The 19,119-nt window shown below is 54.2% G+C and overlaps 6 protein-coding genes across 6 annotated transcripts; 3 read left to right on the top strand and 3 right to left on the bottom strand.

Moving 5' to 3' along the window:
• Positions 1-40: 40 nt before the first annotated feature.
• Positions 41-2,560, bottom strand: CAOG_04487 (hypothetical protein; the record flags this gene model as incomplete). Its single annotated transcript, XM_004348265.2, has 8 exons — positions 41-178; positions 278-659; positions 772-1,133; positions 1,234-1,379; positions 1,462-1,538; positions 1,631-1,739; positions 1,845-2,004; positions 2,300-2,560. 8 exons carry the CDS (start codon positions 2,558-2,560, stop codon positions 41-43), a joined length of 1,635 nt encoding a protein of 544 aa, XP_004348315.1.
• A 500-nt stretch (positions 2,561-3,060) lies between these two features.
• CAOG_04486 (UBX domain-containing protein 2B) lies at positions 3,061-5,126 on the top strand (the record flags this gene model as incomplete). The annotated part of the gene is made up of 10 exons (XM_004348264.2): positions 3,061-3,166; positions 3,235-3,310; positions 3,707-3,790; positions 3,904-3,968; positions 4,083-4,180; positions 4,254-4,363; positions 4,441-4,578; positions 4,664-4,807; positions 4,884-4,930; positions 5,017-5,126. 10 exons carry the CDS (start codon positions 3,061-3,063, stop codon positions 5,124-5,126), a joined length of 978 nt encoding a protein of 325 aa, XP_004348314.2.
• Positions 5,127-5,214: 88 nt separating this feature from the next.
• CAOG_04485 (translation initiation factor eif-2b) lies at positions 5,215-6,611 on the bottom strand. The gene is made up of 2 exons (XM_004348263.2): positions 5,784-6,611; positions 5,215-5,687 (listed from the first exon to the last, which is right to left on the bottom strand). Exons 1-2 carry the CDS (start codon positions 6,558-6,560, stop codon positions 5,295-5,297), a joined length of 1,170 nt encoding a protein of 389 aa, XP_004348313.2. The 5' UTR covers positions 6,561-6,611; the 3' UTR covers positions 5,215-5,294.
• Positions 6,612-6,683: 72 nt separating this feature from the next.
• On the top strand, positions 6,684-8,126 carry CAOG_04484 (hypothetical protein). Its single transcript, XM_004348262.2, has 5 exons — positions 6,684-6,764; positions 6,922-7,009; positions 7,142-7,354; positions 7,429-7,508; positions 7,631-8,126. The coding sequence occupies exons 1-5, from the start codon at positions 6,687-6,689 to the stop codon at positions 7,904-7,906; spliced, it is 735 nt and encodes a 244-aa protein (XP_004348312.1). The 5' UTR covers positions 6,684-6,686; the 3' UTR covers positions 7,907-8,126.
• Positions 8,127-8,135: 9 nt separating this feature from the next.
• CAOG_04483 (NAD binding Rossmann fold oxidoreductase) lies at positions 8,136-10,258 on the top strand. Its single transcript, XM_004348261.2, has 6 exons — positions 8,136-8,229; positions 8,414-8,670; positions 8,819-9,027; positions 9,120-9,309; positions 9,410-9,753; positions 9,890-10,258. The coding sequence occupies exons 1-6, from the start codon at positions 8,180-8,182 to the stop codon at positions 10,115-10,117; spliced, it is 1,278 nt and encodes a 425-aa protein (XP_004348311.1). The 5' UTR covers positions 8,136-8,179; the 3' UTR covers positions 10,118-10,258.
• On the bottom strand, positions 10,194-18,760 carry CAOG_08783 (hypothetical protein). Its single transcript, XM_011272111.1, has 10 exons — positions 18,513-18,760; positions 14,439-18,435; positions 13,273-14,258; positions 12,002-12,060; positions 11,833-11,913; positions 11,614-11,708; positions 11,255-11,515; positions 10,930-11,117; positions 10,503-10,838; positions 10,194-10,412 (listed from the first exon to the last, which is right to left on the bottom strand). The coding sequence occupies exons 1-10, from the start codon at positions 18,753-18,755 to the stop codon at positions 10,377-10,379; spliced, it is 6,282 nt and encodes a 2,093-aa protein (XP_011270413.1). The 5' UTR covers positions 18,756-18,760; the 3' UTR covers positions 10,194-10,376.
• Between the last annotated feature and the right edge of the window lie 359 nt (positions 18,761-19,119).

Below are 19,119 nucleotides of genomic sequence, written 5' to 3'. Positions count from 1 at the left end.
AACCATTTTGAAACATATCAAAAAGCAAAGAACAATGGGTTCAACGAAGCGAGTGGAGAGCACGGATTTTGGCGCTCAGCTCGGCGTAGTGAGGATCCGCGTTGAGTCGGACTTCGTAGGGCGTCCCTTGAATCTTTCGTGCAATCTCTGTATACATGGTCAGACCATGCTTGATGACCTGCTCGATGAACCGACACACACACAGGCAAGCGCCAAACTCAGTGATGAGCATCATTGCAGTTGGTTTGCTTGTTGTTTTTGCAAATAGCCCGCTCACCTTCTTGATCAGGAAATTCAACACCGCAGCCGGAATAACACTAATCTTGGGATCAAGATCCCACACCATTTGAATTTGCACATGATGGCGATCGATTGGCCGGAAGACGAGACCACCAGTCAGGTCGATGCGTACGACGCCCTCTGTTGGCGCGGGCAGGGTGACGCCACTGTACATTTCAACAGTCTCAAACGCAACAACGAGTGTGCCATCGTCGTTGAGCCGGTTTTCAAAGACAAGATTGATAGTCAAGTCGCGATCAGCGAACGGCCACGGCACAGACGCCGCAACGTAGGTGAGGTCATGCAGCGGAGCCACACGAGCAACCCTCGTCGACTTTTGCATTCCAAACTTCAGCGGGAAGGTAAAGCTCGGGAACCAGCTGCGTGGGGAGGAAACACAAAAGGAAGCCAAGAGAGTGAGCCATTGAAATTGAAAACCGAAACGCAAAAAATATCCCAACAGTCACGACAAGAAACTGCGACAATACTTACGTGCCCAACAGATCCAATTCGGTGGCAACAACGAGTAAACACACAGTATCGGCCTCCACGGTGCCTTTGGCTCGAATGGTGTGCGTTGCCGACCCTTCGCGGTGTTGGTAGTCAATTCGAATGCCGTTTGTTTCGCCCTGCAGAATCCACCCCTCGTCGTTGTCTGTTGAGGCGAGAAATAGCTTGAGCATGGCAGCTTCGTGTTCGATATGATGGTGCCGACTCTCTGCTTGGCGCATGAGTGCGGCGATTTGGTCGAATGCCGCTGCAGCAGTCATGTCGCCACCGGTCAAGTGGGTGACATGGCGATTGCTCATGTGATGTCGAAGAGCGTTTCGAGTTACGGTGAGTAGTTTTGCGGCCTGCAGAAGAAGCAGTGTCACAAAGTTAGCGACACAAAACCAGGGCAATCAGTATTGGTGTTTTTTTTTTTTTTTTTTTTCGCGTTTCTTCTGTCCCTACCTTGGTGACTCTAGAATGGTTGTACAAGTGCTCAATTTGAGTCAATGCGGTTGTAAACTTGGTCACCAGGTCAGTGGGCGTGTGGTTGCCCTGCAGTTCGGCACCAGAGAGGTCTTCAGACGCCGGCGATGCAGGTTCAACGTATTCTGCAGACAAACAAAGGATTAGTAGATGCCAACCAACCAAAGCGTGCAAGCCATCCGTTTACGTCCATTTCCCCCCCTGTACCTGTGGCCACAAAGAAGTGTTCACTCGACCACGAATGGGAATCCGATTGATCGTCATGATGGCGGCTGTTCCGTAGTCTGTTGCACGGCACGGTTTGGCTTTTGGTGAGCCTTCTCGAGAAAATCATGGATGCCTTCCCCCGCTAAACCCTTTTCGAGGTGGTGCTTACGATTCAGGCTTGTCGTTGTCCTCATCGTAGTTCTCGACGTTGATGGAAACGCCCGATGCGCGCGACTCGTTCAGTAGCGGGGTTCGCTCACTCGCCAGCAGCAGTTTCTCTGGGCGTTTTGGATCAAGTGAGCGCACGACAAGAAAATATCAGCGACACCCCTCCCCCCCCAAAAAAAAACACCAAACAAACAGACTAAGAAATCCGCTCTTACTGGAAGGGACGCTGAGCGCAAAGAAGCCATCGACGAGCGGAAGGACGAACAGCGCCACGAATAGCAAGTAGACCCATGGCTGGATTCCAGCAGAGAAAATCCCAAAGTCCATCTGGCTGGTTTTCGCAATGCACAGTCCGACTTGTCCGAATGCATTGAGCTGTCACCAAGCAAGCAAAGTGGGGGTGAGTAAGGACGTACGGAGTGCGTGGATGTCTTTGAATCCAATCTGACTTGTCAGGATCCAGGCGGTGCTTTTTTTTTTTGTGTATTGTTTGATTGCTGGATGCTGATGTTCGACTTGAATGGATGTGTACGAGTGACTGACTCGTAGCTGACTTGAGGCTCCGTGGCTCGTGGCTTCGTGGCTCATGGGAAGCGATCGAATCCAACGTCACCAACCTGACATGGACCCCGCCGTTCGCCCGCCACCATTGGTTTTTGCGCATGCTTACAATGACAAAGCGGATGTTTGTGTGCTTGTTGGGACCGCGAGCGAGCGCGAGGACGGCGACGGCGAGGTAGATTAGCGCGCGAATGAGATCAAACAGGACGACATCGACGAGCGACTGGGCAAAGTGGTACTGCGTGAAGGAGCGCCGCGTGTACTCTGAGAAGCCCAGCGACGAGCCACGCGCAATCGCAATGTACAGGAAGGACGTCAGCACGAGGTCGAACGACAGCGCGACGGCCAGCACCAGAAACCGCGACTGCATTGGAACCGAACCGACAGCGAGCGAGCGAGCGTCAAGTAAAAGTGAGTGAGAAGGGAGACTGGCGCATCATTCATTTCATTAGCATTGCTACTATAGAACAGATCGAGCATCACATTCGTCATTCAGAGTGGCGAATGGATGGCTTGGCGTTTGTGCAATAATGGAGGGAAAGACAGCGGTGATCAGGATTTTTGAAATCGATAGGTGTATTGTACACAGTATCATGCTCGGGGCTATTGTGCATTGGCATCAGTAGAACAGTGCAGGGTAGAGATTTCAATTGGAACTCAAGGGTCGAGGGAGGGATTGAGTTGTAGCATTGGGAAACTACAGTAAGAACGTACAATGAGCACTTTGAGCCTTTTCCTCTTTTTGAAATCGCATCGGCAAAGCTTGCTCAGAATGCTCAGAATGCTCAGAATGCTCAGTTTGCTCAGAATGCTCAGTTTGCTCAGAATGCTCAGTCTCTTTTCCACTTTTGACTTGCAAACCCTTAATCCATGTCTCGACTGGCGACGCTGAAGGACATTCGCACCGACGAAGGCGACGATCACGGCCACGGCAGCGACGACGACGACGAGCCCCAGCAGCACTACGCCGGCGGCAGTGAGCGCAGGCAAGCTGACTGATTGAACGGGAGCATTGAGCCATTTGAGCCATCTGAGTGAGATCAGCCGGTGGCTGCGTGGTTGGAGCTGCACCTGAACACGGGCACTCTGGCCTCATTGAAGCTGTCGAGAGTGATGGCGAGTGTGGGGCTGGGGTTTGGCAGCGGGGGTTGTTCGGGATTTGATGACGCTGCTGCATTGGAAGTGCATTGGAAGTGCATTGGCAATTGGGCTCTGGTCCTTCCTCTGGTGTTGCTGCTCTCGTCTCAAAGCTCAAAAGCGCAAAAGCTCAAGCGTTCAGAACCTCCAAAGCCACAGCACAGAGTCCGCTCAACCCCGCAAACCGTATCCATTGCAGCATTGCATTGCAGCGGAAGAGAGACGTCCGAGTTTCGAGATTTTCCAATTCAACGCACACGGAAGCACTGAAGCGAGACACTCATCCATTTCGCTCACATCATCATCGTACTCACAGTTACACAATCATCACTCATTTCTGGTTTTTTGGTTTTTGGTTTTTGGTTTTTTTTGGCGGCAGTGGCCAGCTCATCCAAGACCCGAGTCGTCGCGCTGGCAGAGGCAACGACAACCTCGTCCAGAACGTCTTCCGCCAAGCTCGCGAGTAATAATAATAATAGTGTTTTTTGCGTCGAATTGTCGAAATTTGGGAGGGATGCATGGGTGCAGGGCGCTTTGGAGAAGATTACGAATGACCTAAAATCTCTCTCTGAACAGACAAGGCGCAAGCGAGGTCGAAGATCAGCCAAGGCGTCAACGTCAAGCCGCGTTCGGTGGTGCAGGTAGGAGGTGTTGTTTCCCCCCCCCCCACCCTTTTTGGTTGATTTGTTCGGTTCTTGTGTTGTTCGGGAGCATTGCTGAACAACATGTTTTCTTCAACGGCAAACCAAAAACAGGAATGCGCCTGGGCGATGGCAACGAGCCGCCACCGCAAGCTGGAGCCGCATCGACTGCAGCAGCAGGAGCAGCAGCCGAGGAGCCCGCGTCGACAAAAGTGCGGACGCGCGTTGGAACAGGGATGGAACACACTGCTGTTTTCCTTTGATCTCACTTTTGTGCTCAAACAGGTGCACTACCGTCTGACGTTCTGGCGCGACGGTTTCTCCGTGGACGATGGTCCGTTGCGTCGCTTCGACGACCCTCAGAATGCTGCATTCTTGGCCGACATTCAACAAGGGTATGTACATTGAAACCGTCCTACATTTCTCCCCGCCTCCCGCCTCCGTGTCTCACCCTCTTCCTCGTCTCGCCCAGTGTTGCTCCTCGTGAGTTGATAGGCAACACCAATCCCGGAGAGGTCAGCATCAGCTTGGTGGACAATCGCACCCAAGAGTTTGTGCAGGTGAAGAAGCCAGCTCAGGCTTTTGCTGGTACTGGCTACACCCTTGGCACGTAAGTACCTGATTGATCTCTTGTGCGAGTGGAACATCAACATTTTCTGCTGTCGTGCTCATTCGTATGATGGGTGTATCCCCAGGCCCACTCCGAATGTCATCGGAACTCAGGCTGCTGGCCCGTCTGTCAGTGCAGCGCCAACTCCTGCGGCACCCGTCTCGCAGCTTTCTGTTGATCCTTCACAGCCGACTACGAGCATTCAAATCCGCCTTGCTGACGGAACGCGGTGAGAATTGTCATATTGCTGCGCCCATGCTGTGGCTTTTTTTTTCTCACACTCCGATGACAGTCTCGTTGCCAAGTTCAACCATTCGCACACCGTGGCGGACATTCGCAACTTTGTGGCGGCGTAAGTGCGAGTTTTTGGTGGGTGTTGCTTGCTTTTCAATATTCCTCACCTTTCGTTTGGTTTTTTGGGTGTGCTCCAACATGCAGGTCTCGACCCAGTGCCGTCAACTTTCCCGAACCGCGAGCTGACGGACGAGTCGCAGACCATCATTGCTGCAAATCTTGCGAACGCTGTGCTTGTTCAAAAGCTCAAGTAGAAGGCGCGTTGTTGGGATGTTTGCCCTTGCTCTGTGTACCTCGCACACACACACACACACTCTCTCTCTCTCTCTCCATTAAACAATGCTTGGTTAAGGAAACAGATTCGTTTACTCTTCAATTAGCAACAATAAAAGGCTCAACAATCCACGAAAAACCAAAACATGTCATCGAGAAAGGAAGGATTGCACATCAAACGAGCCATCTTCCCGCCGTGCCGAAATGACACCATTCTCTGTGACGATGCCGGTAATGAGCGCGGCAGGCGTGACGTCAAACCCTGGATTCCACACGCCGATATCTGCCGCTGCGATGCGAACGCCATTCAGCTGCGTCAGCTCGCTTGCAGGCCGTTCCTCGATGGTTATCATGCTGCCATCGGCTTTGTCAAGGTCAATGGAGGTAGTAGGTGCCGCCACATAGAATGGCACATTGTGAAACTTGGCAACAATGGCAAGCTGGTAGGTGCCAATTTTGTTGGCCGTATCGCCATTTGCCACGACGCGGTCTGCACCAACCACGACCGCATCAATTTTTCGAGATGCCATGAGGGCCGCGACCTACGGTGTGTCAAGTATGCCAAGTCAAGAAACAATTAAAAAAAATGAGAGCAACCAAACAGAAGGGCCGTTGTTTTGTGTTTTTCGTTTGCGTACCATGGAATCAGTAATCAGCGTTGCCGGAATACGCTCATATACCAGCTCATACGCGGTGAGTCGTGCACCTTGGTTGTACGGACGTGTTTCGGTGCAATACGCATGCGACAGCTTGCCCGTCTCGTGCAGAGCTCGAATAATGCCCAGAGCAGTTCCATACCCAGCCGTGGCCAACGAGCCCGTGTTGCAATGCGTCAGCACTGCGATTTTCGGCAATGATGATGATGATGATGATGATGATGATGATGATGATGATGATGATGATGACACTGAGGAGGCAGCACTGGCAGCCTGGGACTTTGCCGCGAGAATGGCGGCTCGCCCGTGCGCTCCGATCGCTCGGTTGTCTGCGACGTCCTTGAGCAGCATGTCTTCCATGGCCTTGAGCAGCGCGTCAACGGTCGTGTCCACGCTGGCGTTGGACGCGGCGAGCGCAGCCGCACGTGCGGTGAGCGCCGACGCTGCTTCGGACAGGTTCACGGCGGTTGGCCGCGACGTGCACAGCGCCTCGAACGCGAGCCGGACATGGTCTGCGACGGCCTGTGCGTTGGGCCAGGCTGCTCGTGGCGCGGCGGCGAGCTCGACGGCAACGCTGAGCGCCGCGACAATGGCAATTGCTGGCGCGCCACGGACCTGCATGGACCTGATGGCCGTCCACGCCGCGCGGCTGTCTGGGATGGACACGTACACGGTCTGTGCAGGGAGCTGCAGCTGGTCGAGGATGTCGAGCGACCCGCGCGTGTACCGGATTGCTTCCAGTGTTGGAGTGCTTGACATGGTTGTTTGGTTTGTTTTTGTTTTCTGAGATTGTGAGCAAACAAACGTTGTACAAACAATGACTGGACTCCCTTTTTTGTTTTTTCAAACTCTTTTAATTTTCTCAGAATGCCAGTCTTTTCACCAATGGCGACTGAAACGCAGCTCGTCGACTTGTTCGCTGCCATTCAGCAGCAGTTTGACGCTGAAACGAGCATTCGCGAAGTACCCAATTCCGCCAATTCCGCCAATTCATTGACCTGCCCTGTGGATCCATGAGCATCATTGCATTGCGTGTGGATCGTTGGCAGGGAGGGAGGGGGACGTGAGGACTTGGCGACGTTTTGCTTGCTCACTCGTGCGTTTGGTGTCGTGTTGACAGGCCATTCGCGAGGAAGTCCGCAGCCTCGAGCTGTCCAACCGCAAGTTGCAGACGCTGCTCTCACAGGTGCACCAGCCCACGGCCGACGGTGAGCAGTGCAAAACGAGCGCTGGGGGCGAAACGCAATCCCAATCCTCAATCGTAAAGCACACACCGCGACACAACACTCACCATTGCTTTGTGGCTTTGTTGTATGCGGGTTGATTGCTATTTGACACAGATGCACAGATTTGCAGGGCGGCGGCTCCCATGTTTGTCGAAGTCGCTCAGGCGCTGAGCAAGATTGCCGCCAAAGTCCCTGCTGGACAATTTCACCGCTACTGCGACCACTGGAAGTTCTCATCCCAGCAGAGCGTGTTTCTGGCATCTCTTGTCGTGTACTTGGAGTCTGAGACGTTGATTACCTTTGAGCAAATTCGGGAAAAGCTGGGCGGTAAGCGTTGCGTGCATCAAGCCAATGCTGTGCGGTCTGCTACTGCCCTCGCTTACATGTATTCACGATCTCAGTTGAAATGGGCGAGGGCGACTCCTTCCACCTTGCTCTTGAGGACTATCTCTTTGCGTTGTGCAACTTGTCGTCTGAATTGGTACAAGATTGGCACCTCCATTTTGTGTTTTGTTTGGCTTTGCTTTCTGAACGTTCGGAGCCCCTTACTGACCTCATCATGACCGTTCCGATTTTCCCTTGCGGCTGATTCACCATGTACAGGCCAGACTTGCCGTCAACAGTGTCACGGCTGGTCGGTTTGATCGCCCATTCCGAATTGCCAACTTTGTCAACGATCTCAACTCTGGCTTCCGTCTGCTCAACCTCAAGAACGACGGCCTGCGCAAGCGCTTTGATGCGCTTAAATACGACGTTAAAAAGATCGAAGAGGTCGTGTATGACCTGTCCATTCGCCGATTGCGACCAGATTCCGCGCCGACCGGTTCTTCTTCTGGCGCATCGTCTTCTGGTGCAAGCACTGCCACTCCCATGTCTTGATGTCGAGAGGCAAAATTGCTGATGTGTCCAACGTTGTGGCGTTTCCTCGTTTGCGTCTCAAGCATTTTGTGAGACAAATCTCCAGTTTTTTATCACCAACTTCGTCCAAACTCTCGTCCAAGCTTTTGTTTTGTTATGCTTTTTGCCCAATCGTGCTGTCGTTCAAAACCACCGCCTGCACTTTTTGAATCAAGCCTCATACACCATACTTTTCCCGGAACCAGTCCTACTTTTGTGATTATCTCTTCAACACATCCAAAAATCCAAAACAAGATGGCTGCTTCTTCTTCGTCTCGAGACACGATCAACGTCGCCATGATGGGGTGCGTTTGTTTTTGTTTTTTGTTTTTTTGTGTTGTTTTGCTAATCATCCTTGATGTCAACCTGCGACACTGCTTGAGTGATGGTGACTCGTCCATCGTGCTATTCGGTATGGTCGGAGATTGAATCTGCTCACTGTTCACTCTGTGTCTTTGCCCCATCCCCCGGCCTCCTAATCTGTGGCAGCACGGGCGAGTACACGACTGGCTATGTGCACGGATCGCAGTCTGCGAGCGACAAGAAGATTGGCGTGGTGGCGCTCGTCCTGTTCGACCTCCGTCGGCTGGGCAAGATTGGCAATCTGGCGCTGGTTGGCACGACCGGCTCCAAATTCAACGGCATCCGCGCCCACCTCAAGTCCAAGATCAGCGACGTCTATGGCGGCGTCGACGTCTCCTGCGACACGTACCCGGCGGACGACGTCGAGCGCGATCCCGTCGCATGTACGGCTACATTGCGGAATTAAAGCGTGATTGTTACTAAGCTTGATTCAATGGTTAACGTTGCTGCTGCTGGTGATGATGATGATGATGATGAATGCTCACTTGGAAACGAGTGGCTTTTTGCAACCCCTGTTACACTCGACAACAGACAAGAAGGCGATTGACAAGCTGCAGCCGGGCGATGCAATCACCATCTTCACGCCGGACAACACGCACTTTGAGATTGCACTGTATGCCATTCAGCACCAGGTGCACGTGCTGCTGACAAAGCCTGCCGTCAAGACCTTGCATGATCACCAGGTCCTTCTGGATGAAGCCAAGAAGCACAACGTGTTTGTCATGGTCGAGTTCCACAAGGTGGGGATGAAAGAGAATTGCGTCCGTTGTTTTGTTTTATTTCTCTTGAAAGCTCACTCGTTGCCCCCCCCCCACCTTTATCTCCACTCCAGCGTTTCGACCCGATCTACCATGATGCACGCGAACGCATCCGCACCTACGGCGATTTCGGCCTGTATCAGAGCTACATGAGCCAGCCCAAGTTCCAGCTCGAAACATTCCGCAGCTGGGCGGGCGCCGGCTCAGACATTAGCTATTACCTGAACTCGCACCACATTGACATTCACTGCTGGGCCATGCAGGGTGAGAAGAATGCTCGAGCTGAGCCAAAAAGAAACCAGAAACATTTTTGTCTTTGATGCAGCTCACCATTCATACTGTCCAAAAAAACAAACAACTACAGGCATCGCAAAGCCCGTGCGCCTCATTGCCATGCAGAGCAACGGCGTGGCCGAGGGCAAGTACAACTGCCCTGCTGGCACAGAGGACACCATCACGCTGATCACCCACTGGCAAAACATTGCTTCGGGCACGATGGGCGTAGCCACGTACGTGGCCTCGTGGTCGGCTCCCAAGGCTGACGTGCACTCGCAGCAGCGCTTCTTCTACATGGGGCATTCCGGTGAAATCACGGTGGATCAGGCTCACCGCAACTACGCGGTTGCCAGCGACCAGGGCGGCTTTGCCTCCATCAACCCGTTGTACATGGCGTACTACCCGACCGCTGAAGGTCATTTCGGTGGACAGGTAGGCGTAGAGTTTATTTTGTTTTTGTTTCGAACATTGGGATGATGAAAGGGTTTGAATCTTTGGTTTGGGAATATTCTTTCCAACAATTCTTACGATATTCTTTGACAATTCTCGTGCTTGCTTTGCGTTCCAGCACGGCTATGGCTACAAGTCACTTCAGCACTTTGTGGATGGATGCATTGCTGTCAACAAGAAGAAGACCACACCCGAAGCGCTTGATCGCGCGCTTCCCACGCTTCGCGCAACCACCCTCGTGACTGCAATTCTCGAAGCTGGTCGCATCTCTTTGGACAACAGCAACCGCGCCGTCAAGTTCTCGTATGCTGACAATGGCGAGGTGTCTTCCATTCAGCTTGAATGATTGTTGGTGTTTCGGCACAATTTCGATTGGAAGTGTAGATCTACTGCCACATTGAACAACGAAATTGAAAAAAAAATCACTGGTTATTTGTTCATCCACAAATCACACATTCACAACGAAAATACAATCAAAATCGATGGCACGGAACCGAAGGGCCACGAGTATTGCGCTGATCGGGTCGCTGTCAAGCGCAACACTAAATGGTCAAAAAGAAGAAAAAAAGGAAGTCACTCTCAATTTCGGACGGTGAAAGTGAGGTTTAATGACCAAGCATCTTGCGACGGGCGTCAAAGACCTATGGACGCAAGGAACGGCAGCGCAGAGACTCAATGAGTTTCAAAACTTCTCCGAATCAAAACACAAACACAATCACTCGTTGACATACCGCTTGAATCGCTTGCCTGAAGCAGTGGAAGTTGTACGCAATCAAGCCGTGCTTGGCAAAGTGCTCCTCGCGCAGCAGGCACACGAGGGCAAGATACCTGTTGACTTCTCGCAGATACAAGACCATGCCGTTGTTGAGCTTGATAATGGAGCCAGAGTCCTCATCGTACGCGATGCCGTCGTCGTCCCTCAAGCCGTAGATGCACGAAACGTCAATCACAACGTCAATCATGTCGCTGCACAGCTCATACGATTGCATGTCGACTGGTGAGCTGTCAGTGGCAATGTAAATCTTGCTGACAACGTCGAAGAGGAAGGCCTTTTCGATGCCAGAATTCTGTTGGCGGATGCCGGAAGGGGGGGGGAGATGGTGAGTGTGAGCATTTCGCAAAAAGAATGGGTCGCATCCAAAGACACCATCACCTTACCGAAATCAAAATGTTGAGCAGATTCTCAAGAGTAGCGAGCTGGGGAATCAGCTTCTGAACGACCTTGCTGAATGCCTCAAAGATCGAATGATCGTAAATGCTAGTCAGGTAGAAGGAGAGGTGGATTTGGCCGAGCGACGAGTCGCTGAGCTCATCAGTGGCACGCTGGCGAATGTCGCGTTGGGTTTCTAGCGAGCAGGAAGCACCAAAGAGGGAAACGGAGCAGGAAGAAGAGAATCAAAAAGAAAAGAAAAAAAAAAGTCAGCAAAACAAAACACAAACAAACAAACAAACAACCAAACAACCCAAAAAACACCATGCGTACCCATCTTGTGCTCGTCAGACAGACCGTCAACCTTGTGGATGAAGACCTCGAACTTGATGTCGGGGTTGACCTTGTATGCCTTCTTGACAGTCATGTGCAGCTTGGCGAGCGCCTCCATGTAGTCGTCTTGGGCATCGACGACAAAGACAAGGGCGCCGCAGCCGGCGAAAATGAGGTCCGAGTCGAACGCGGGGTCGAAAAAGTCAATCTGTCCGGGGAAGTCCCAGATCTGGAACTGAACGAACGACGAGTTGGAAATGTCTGTTTGGAAAAAAAAAAAAAAAACCACGGCGGAATAGTGAGCACAAAGACTGCACGAGCGACGTGCGACGTGACGGTGACCAGGGGCTTTCTCGTACCGCTCTTGATGACCTTGTTTGTGCTCTCGAGGAAGAGGGTTTCGTTGGGCGACATCTTGTGGAAGACGACCTTTTGGATGGACGACTTGCCGCTTCTACACACGTCGAATGATCAAAGAGGAGAGAGCACAAAGAGATCAAGATCAGGTGTCAGATGGTGTTGGCGCCAATCCGCTAGAGGCACACACGACGGGATTGCTCAAAACACCGATTGCGTACCGTCGGAGGCCCATCAGGAGGATGCGAGGCTTCGAGTCCGAGCTTTGCGAACGACCGGCTTCAGTCATGTCATCGCCGTAGCTGTCACCAGACGCAGCAAGTTTGTACAGTGAGCAAACGCATTGTGATTGTCGCATCTAATGCCAGCAGCGATTTGAGTGAGACTCACCCCATGTTGTCAGCGAACGAGCCTTCGTAGGCGCCGTCGGAAAGTTCCTCATCGTCGTACTGTGCACAAGAACAAGCACCGCAAGCCCGATCAGTGAGTGACGTTTCAAAAAACAAGGGGAAGGGGGAAAAGCAGAAACGAGGAGGGTCAGAAATGAAAAAAACAGTAACGCGTGAAATGGAACGAGCCGCAAACAAACCCCGCTACGGAATAGTGAGCTTTCAACCCTAGTCACTCGTGACAAAAAAAAAAAAAAAAAAAAAAAAAATCCAGCACGCTTTTTCATTTGTATTGCGTTTTGCATTGAGTTTTTGTATGGAAGGAGAGGGGATCGGGCGATTGGACCTCCTTCTGATTGTCTGGATGGAGAGCGACAGAGATAGAGATAGAGAGAGAGAGAGAGAGAGAGAGAGAGAGAGAGAGAGAGAGAGAGGCAGGGATTCAGCACTACTGGAAGCGACGATGGGGGGTTCAATGGAGAAGGTAAAGCAGAAGGAGAAAAAAAAAAAAGGGCCAAAAGGGTCGCTCATTGTGAGGGCTTCGGTTGTGTCGATTCGAGGGCGTCGACGGGAATGAAGCGCATGGAGGCTGATTCGGTAAAAGTGCAAGCGCGCAGTCTGGCGGGCATCGATGGGAGATGGCGGGGGAAGGGCAAGAGCGAAACGAGCAATGGAGAGTTATTGTTCCCCCATTCATTCAGCACGTTCCCCTTCCAACACAACTGCCTGGCGAGTCGAGTGCCAGCGTGAAGGATCGAGCCTCGTCAGTGTGCTGCTGTTGCTGCGAGGAGAGGGATGGCGATCCGTCCAGTGTGGAGCCGAGGAGCAGCAGCAAAGGAAAAAAAACAAAAAAAAAATCAAAAATCAATGCAAAACTGCAGTTTCATACGCGCGACATTGGAAAGTGGCTGTGGTAGTGATTGAGAAAAAGAAGGAATGGGCCGAGCGGCTCAGACATCCCACATCGAATGCTGAATTTGAAATCAAAGTGCAAAACGAGCCACGACCGAAAGGAATACACACGGGAAAAAATTCTGCACCGAACAATTCAGTGCTCTGTAACCCGAACGCGACCGAGGGCTTGACCCATTGCTTGCTATGAAACACAACGAAAGCGAAAAGAAAAAAAAAAGAAATATATACCACAATGAAGGGAGAGAGTCTCAGCCTCTCTCTCTTCCTTTCTCAGAAAAACAACAAATCAAACAATCTTCTCGACGACCCGAAATCGCACTAGGCGCTTTTCAAGCCTTGCGCAGCACTCTGGCTTGCCTTTTCGGGGTTGTGGCAGATACTCGCAATGTACTTGGAGAAGCGAGGGGCATAGATGGCGGCCGGGGCGGAGGAGACGCTTTGCATGTCGAATGGCCCGCCGCGCAAAAACCGCTCGGCACGCTTTTGCCATGTGTAGCAGGTGAGCGTGTCAACGATGGCGAGATAGTACACTGGCTGCACGCGCGACCCACCAGTAGAGTGCCTGGACGAAAGGTGGTCGCTGGTGTCGAGCGGTTGCCCTTCCGTCAAACCGTCGTCGCCAACCTCGTGAAGCGCGGTGCTGCGAAGCACCCTGCCGCCCGGCGAGTCGACGCTCAGGCCGTATCCGAGCCCGTAGAGCGCGCCAAGATGGGCACTCACGCCATCGTCTTGCGACGGCAGCAGGGACACGGCGAAAATGAGCGCGTTGCTCGGCCACGGTGAAAGGCCGCCCATAAACGCGACAACCGCGCGCTGCTGCTCGAGGCGAAGGCGTGCCGTTGCCAGCGCAGTCTGCTCTGCGGCCATGGTGAGTGCTGCCTGGGCAGCACGCTGCGCATCGTTCTCGCCGCCAGCAACGTCACTGCGGCGTTTGAAGCTGCTCCGGGGCGAACCAGACGTGCGGTCGCCAGCTTGCCTCGATCGGAAACCACTGCCCGAAAAGATTCCAGCAAGCTCGGACACGGCGCCCGCCACCATCGAGTGCCGCTCACGCGCGTCCGTCCCGCTGCTTTTCGCAAGGTTGCTGCTATTGGATCGAAAGAGGGAGGCCCGAACCGACTTGCGCTTGCTGGGAGACGACGACGACGACGATGATTGCTCCGAGTTGTGTGTGCCGACAGATTCAAGTCGAATCCCGAGCAACATGCTGTAGTCAATAATGCCCTGTGACTGGAGGAAGGCTGCATCGCGCTCGACCTGTCCTTGCAGTCTGGTCGCATCGTTCGGTGCCAAGTAGATTGATCGGCCCAGTCGTGTAAAGTCCATGTCTTTGAGAACTCCTCCTGCGAGTTGCAGCGGGTTGTGTGTCGTGAAGATGGATGATACAACAAAACCATGAAACGGAGCGGGGAGATTCAAACATGAGCGAACAGACGTTTCCCCACACCACACTTCAACAACGCCGAATCGAATCAATGAACAGACAAGACAAAAGAAAACCAAAACCAGATGCGGACACTCACCTGGTGGAGTGTGCGGGCCGGCACTGCGCCCAATGGTCGACCCCTTGAGATCAAACTTTTCGCTCAAGTCGTGATCAATGTTGCAGCACTTGGTCACGTCAAAGAACGCGCTGCCCATCACAATGAAGTGCGTCGAGGCGCCAGAGGTCGCATGGCCTGGCGTGACACCGGTGGAGCTGCTCGCAGTGGACGCGGCCGAGCTGGCGGAGCTTGCTGCTGCGGCGGTGGCGTTCAGAGCCAGATTATAATCGGCCGATTCTTCGGCTAAAGGGAAGGAGCCAATGTTCTGCTCCCCATTCCCGTATTGCCTGGACAGGGCGAGCAACCCTTGCTGGTGGGCCGTTCCACGGATGGAAAAGTGGCCAAGAATACGGCAAAGACACGTTTGGCTGTTTTCAGGACGCGAAATGTAGTCGAGATAACTTGGTGCCATCGCTTTGAGCTGGCTATGCTCGGCAGATGAGACGGTCTTGATCACGTAGCGGCCGTCGCGACTCGTGTAGAACATGCTTTTGCTTTTGCCCTCGGACTGCTTGACGCTGGGAATGTTGCTGTGTCCCAAAAGCAGGCTGCCAATCACGAGTTCAGGCGACAGCCAAAACCCAAACTCGTTGTCTTCAATGTTGAGGTAGACGCGGAGCGCCTTGAAGATGTGGGGGTTGTGCTCCTTGATCGCGCCGCCTCCAAAGATTTGGGGCAAGGCAACAATCCGCTTGGGGAGCACAGGAAGCGACGCGGCCACTCCTGTCGGCGACATTGTGGGCAACGGAGACGGCCTGTCCGAGTTGGAGCCAACGGAGGTAAACGACCCTGCCACACCCGAGCTCTGCGTCACAGACGACGAAGCACTCGACTGGTGCTGCTGCGGAAAGCCCGACTCGCCCACAAAAGACGACTGTTGAGAGGAGTACTGGGAGGACTGCTGGGACGATGTGTAGGAGGCATCGCCAGGAGGGAAGGTGTCGCTGGAGGTGCTTGAGACATTGGAGGTGCGCTCGCTGGGCGGCTGCTGTCGGTGCTTTCGCTGTCGCTGGCGTTGCGAGGTGAGCTTTTGCCACTCGTCGTTGGTGACAGCCAGACACAGTCGAACTCCAACGAGGATGGCCATCACGAAATCAAAGTGCAGCGTCCCATCACAAAACAAGCCGCGACCCTGCATGGGCTGAGCGAGGAATGCCTGCGACATGAGGCCAAAGTCGGGCGAAGCGACGAGGTGGGGTTGAGGGTGGATGACGGAGTGAGCGGTGGGAGGCGAAGTCGAGGCAATGGAAATGGCTTCCGATCGCGCCACGTCGGCTCGAGGCGGGGATGATGCACTCTCACGCAATGCCGCGCCGTCATCCGAGTTGATACCGACTTTTGTTTCAAACAAAAACTGCGGAGTAGCAACCAAACCGAGCGACGCCAGCTCGAGGCCGTGCGTGGCGCAGAACGACGAGTACTCCTTCAACGTGACCCGTCCTGTGCGCTGGGTGTCCATGGCGTGGAACAGAGCAACACATCGGCGCTGGAAGGCGTCATCCTCTGCAGAGCGTTGTGACGGCTGGGTGTGCGGCGCGTCGATATTGGCATTGGCAGTCCAAACCGCGCCGTGGTGGGTGGTCGAGTTTGTTGTTGTTATTGTTGGCGTATCGATCGGGGCGGAAGAAGAGATTGTCGGCAGCTGCAAGAGCAACGCACGAGTGGCCACGCGACGCAAGAGCGAAAGGACAGACACGAGCTGATTGAGCGTAAAATACCCCACGCAATTCAGGTCGATAAAACGGAATCCCAAGGCGAGCTTTTCTTCTGGCGTGCCAAAGTGCAGGGTGCGGAGAAACTGGGACACATGCACGATACGCACATGCTGGGGAATGGCTGGAACTGCGTTGGGCTGCTCGTTCGAGCTTCGACCAATCGCATAGGTGCCCAAGCGGCGAATGACAATGCACAGGCGGTCGCCCAGCTCATTCACGCCGGAATTGGTGCCGTCGGCAACCAGGATGCCAAAGTGCTGCAAAAGCAACTCGCGTGACACACAGCCATTCACGTCTGTCTGACAAACGAGAGCGTCGAGCTGTTCGGCGAGTCGTACTCGTGCCATGTCGGCCAACAGTGAAGTGCACTGGCCCAGAGGTTTGGAAAATGGCTGGGCGGAAGCAGTTGGGGCCGTAGGAGCGACTGCTGGAGCCGCAGGAGTGGAGGAGGAATCCGGCGCGGTGGATGTTGTTACTGCATGAGATTCTGGAGTAGCCGTGATCGCCGTTGTGCCGGTAGCTGCCTCTGCTGTGGATTCGAGGATGGACTTGGGCGACGACGATGAACCGAAAAACCATTGAAAGCGATGGGGTGGCTTTTTGGCGGCAGTTGTTGCATTTGTACTACTTGCTTCAGTCTCGGTCGAGCTGGTCTGCAGAGATGGCTCTTCGTGCGTCAATGCTGCAAGATTTTCAGAGGACGGATGGGGTGATTGCGAGGAAGGCGGCGGCGGCAGTGCTGGCGACGGGGCGAGCCCAAGTTGTGGCGAAGCTGGTGCATCAGCAGGTTCGATCAGTTCCAAATTGTGCTCGAGCCAGGGAGCAGCATCCGCTGCTGAGCGACACAGAAAGTCCCAAAGCTGATGCGTGCGCGAGATGTGCACAGACTGGAGCGCCCTGGCCAAGTACGTTTCCAGACCGACGCGTCGTCGCTCGAGGTCGTCGCCGCTCGCTTGAAGCAGAAGCTTTGGAGGGAGTGGAGGAAGAGACTGGGCTGGCTGGATGAGAACGGGCGCGAGCACGGATGCTGGTGACGACACGAGCGAGATGATGGACCTGGCGATCGAGGGCTGGGACGGCTGAGTGGGCGCTGGGGTGGGGTTGGAAAGCGCGTTGGTCGAGTAGATTTTCAGCTCTCGCAGCGCCCGGTCCAGTGCAACAAAGTCAGAATAGCGCCGTCGGACACTCCAGTGACCATAGTCTGTCGACATGAGCACAACGTACACTCGATAGGCGTTCTTGTCGGCCAGCATTGTTGGGGAGACAATGGCAGTCGATGGGATGGTCACGCACACGTGCGGCAGCTGAGCCGCAGTCAGTACTCGTGTCGACCATGCAGACATGCCACTGCGTGGCTTGCGCTTGGCAGGCGGGGAGACGGTGTGGTCCCGGTTTGGGGTTGCAGCAGCAGCAGCAGCAGGAGCGTCTGCTGCCGGCGTGGCGTTTGATTCCGTTGATAGTGACGGGGATGGCGAATGAATGTCGCTTTGGTTGGTGGATGATGGTGAGGATGTCGAGCGAGAGGGTGACGGGACGTGTACGTCCGCGGCTGCAGACGGGTGCTGTGGAGTTGGGGCGAGGATGGCGGATGGTCCGCGCCCCTTGCCTGTGATTGCGCTGGTCCCTGGTGAAGATTCTGCGGCGTCAGCATTGACGCTGGAGGTGATAAGGGGATGAGGAGGAAGTGGAGTGGACTCGGCACCTGTCACAGTTTGAACTGGTGACTCTGACTTGACCACGAGCGAAGACGAGACCACCACGACCGTGGTCTGATCTGCGGCGGATGGGCTACTACCCGATGTGCCCGTGGCATCCGCATTGGGCAGCGTGGTCGGCACAAAGACCTGGCGAATGAGCCGCTGGATGCGCGCCTCGTGAACGGAGTTGGTTGCCGACGATATTCCCGAATGGCGCGAGTGTTCGCTCGGAGGCCGTGATCCAGCAGGACCGGTTGCAGCAAACACTGAGCGATTCGGCGCTGTCGTTGAAGCGCCCTCGCCCGGAGCCGTGTTGGGCGGCGCAGCGGAGGCGAATGTCATGACACGAGCGGGACTGGCGCCAGCAGCAGCGGAGACTGGACTGCCGCTGCCACTACCGCTGGGGCTGCTACTGTTGTGGCGAGCGAGACTGCTTGGGTCGGGTGAGACGGACGACGACGACGCCCGGGAGCGAGCAGCAGCAGCAGAGCCAGTGGGCGAGCCGGTCGCTGCAGCGTTCGTTACCGCTTGCTCAAACTTGAACTCGGCCAGCTGCTTGAGATCCTGAAGAGCAAGAAGGCAAGCACTGTGTGAATGCGAGTGGTTGTGACAAAACCAAATGGGTGGGCAGTCTTCCTCACCTTGTGGCTGTGGCTGCTGTAGCGACGCGGGAATCGGAGCGAGTAGTACTCGCGCTGCAGCTCGCGGTTGACAACGGCGTCCTCTGGAGCAACTGGTGGCGTTGATACATCTGGTGAGGGTGCAGAGGCGGCGGGGGCGGCAGTGGGTTCAGCGGGTTGTGGTGCTGCGGTAACCGTCGGCTGAGCAGAGTCTGAGACGATTGGGACGAGCGGCGGCGGCGGCAATGGGCTCGCCGGCTCCATCGTGCGGAAAGAAGACTACTCGTTGGTTGTTGGTGATGGCTTGTTTTTATTGTACAGTATTGTGATCAACAATAACAGCTGAATGAATGAGTTTCAATGATCGAGACGCGATTCAAGGGCCGGATTGGAGCCTTTCAGCGTTGATATTGGACGGGCCGCATCTTCCATTGACACGTTACTACAACAGTAGATGGATTACATCTTCCCATTTCTAGTTCAAACAGCATAACAGCATTGCTTGGCTTGGCTTGAAACGGGGCTGAGAAACATGCCTCGGATTGCTCGCTTCCGCTGACGCCACTTACTGAGGCTGCTGCGCTTCAACCAAGCATCGGCAACCGATCAGCCCATTTCAAGGAGAATT

This window comes from Capsaspora owczarzaki (assembly GCF_000151315.2).
Source record: "Capsaspora owczarzaki ATCC 30864 unplaced genomic scaffold supercont2.6, whole genome shotgun sequence".
In the NCBI taxonomy this organism is placed as follows: Eukaryota; class Filasterea; order Ministeriida; family Capsasporidae; genus Capsaspora; species Capsaspora owczarzaki.
This window is presented reverse-complemented; position numbering and strand designations above follow the sequence as displayed.

Excerpts from the sequence above, each read along its gene's own strand:
- CAOG_08783 (XM_011272111.1), bottom strand. The coding sequence starts at position 18,755 with ATGGAGCCGGCGAGCCCATTGCCGCCGCCGCCGCTCGTCCCAATCGTC. Across the intron at positions 18,436-18,512 it reads ACAGCAGCCACAGCCACAAG|GATCTCAAGCAGCTGGCCGA; the intron begins GTGAGGAAGACT and ends CTTGCTCTTCAG. Across the intron at positions 11,709-11,832 it reads CTCCTGATGGGCCTCCGACG|AAGCGGCAAGTCGTCCATCC; the intron begins GTACGCAATCGG and ends CGACGTGTGTAG.
- CAOG_04484 (XM_004348262.2), top strand. The coding sequence starts at position 6,687 with ATGGCGACTGAAACGCAGCTCGTCGACTTGTTCGCTGCCATTCAGCAG. Across the intron at positions 6,765-6,921 it reads CTGAAACGAGCATTCGCGAA|GCCATTCGCGAGGAAGTCCG; the intron begins GTACCCAATTCC and ends TCGTGTTGACAG. Across the intron at positions 7,355-7,428 it reads AATTCGGGAAAAGCTGGGCG|TTGAAATGGGCGAGGGCGAC; the intron begins GTAAGCGTTGCG and ends TCACGATCTCAG.
- CAOG_04483 (XM_004348261.2), top strand. The coding sequence starts at position 8,180 with ATGGCTGCTTCTTCTTCGTCTCGAGACACGATCAACGTCGCCATGATG. Across the intron at positions 9,028-9,119 it reads TCATGGTCGAGTTCCACAAG|CGTTTCGACCCGATCTACCA; the intron begins GTGGGGATGAAA and ends TCTCCACTCCAG. Across the intron at positions 9,754-9,889 it reads AAGGTCATTTCGGTGGACAG|CACGGCTATGGCTACAAGTC; the intron begins GTAGGCGTAGAG and ends TTTGCGTTCCAG.
- CAOG_04485 (XM_004348263.2), bottom strand. The coding sequence starts at position 6,560 with ATGTCAAGCACTCCAACACTGGAAGCAATCCGGTACACGCGCGGGTCG. Across the intron at positions 5,688-5,783 it reads CGCTGATTACTGATTCCATG|GTCGCGGCCCTCATGGCATC; the intron begins GTACGCAAACGA and ends GACACACCGTAG.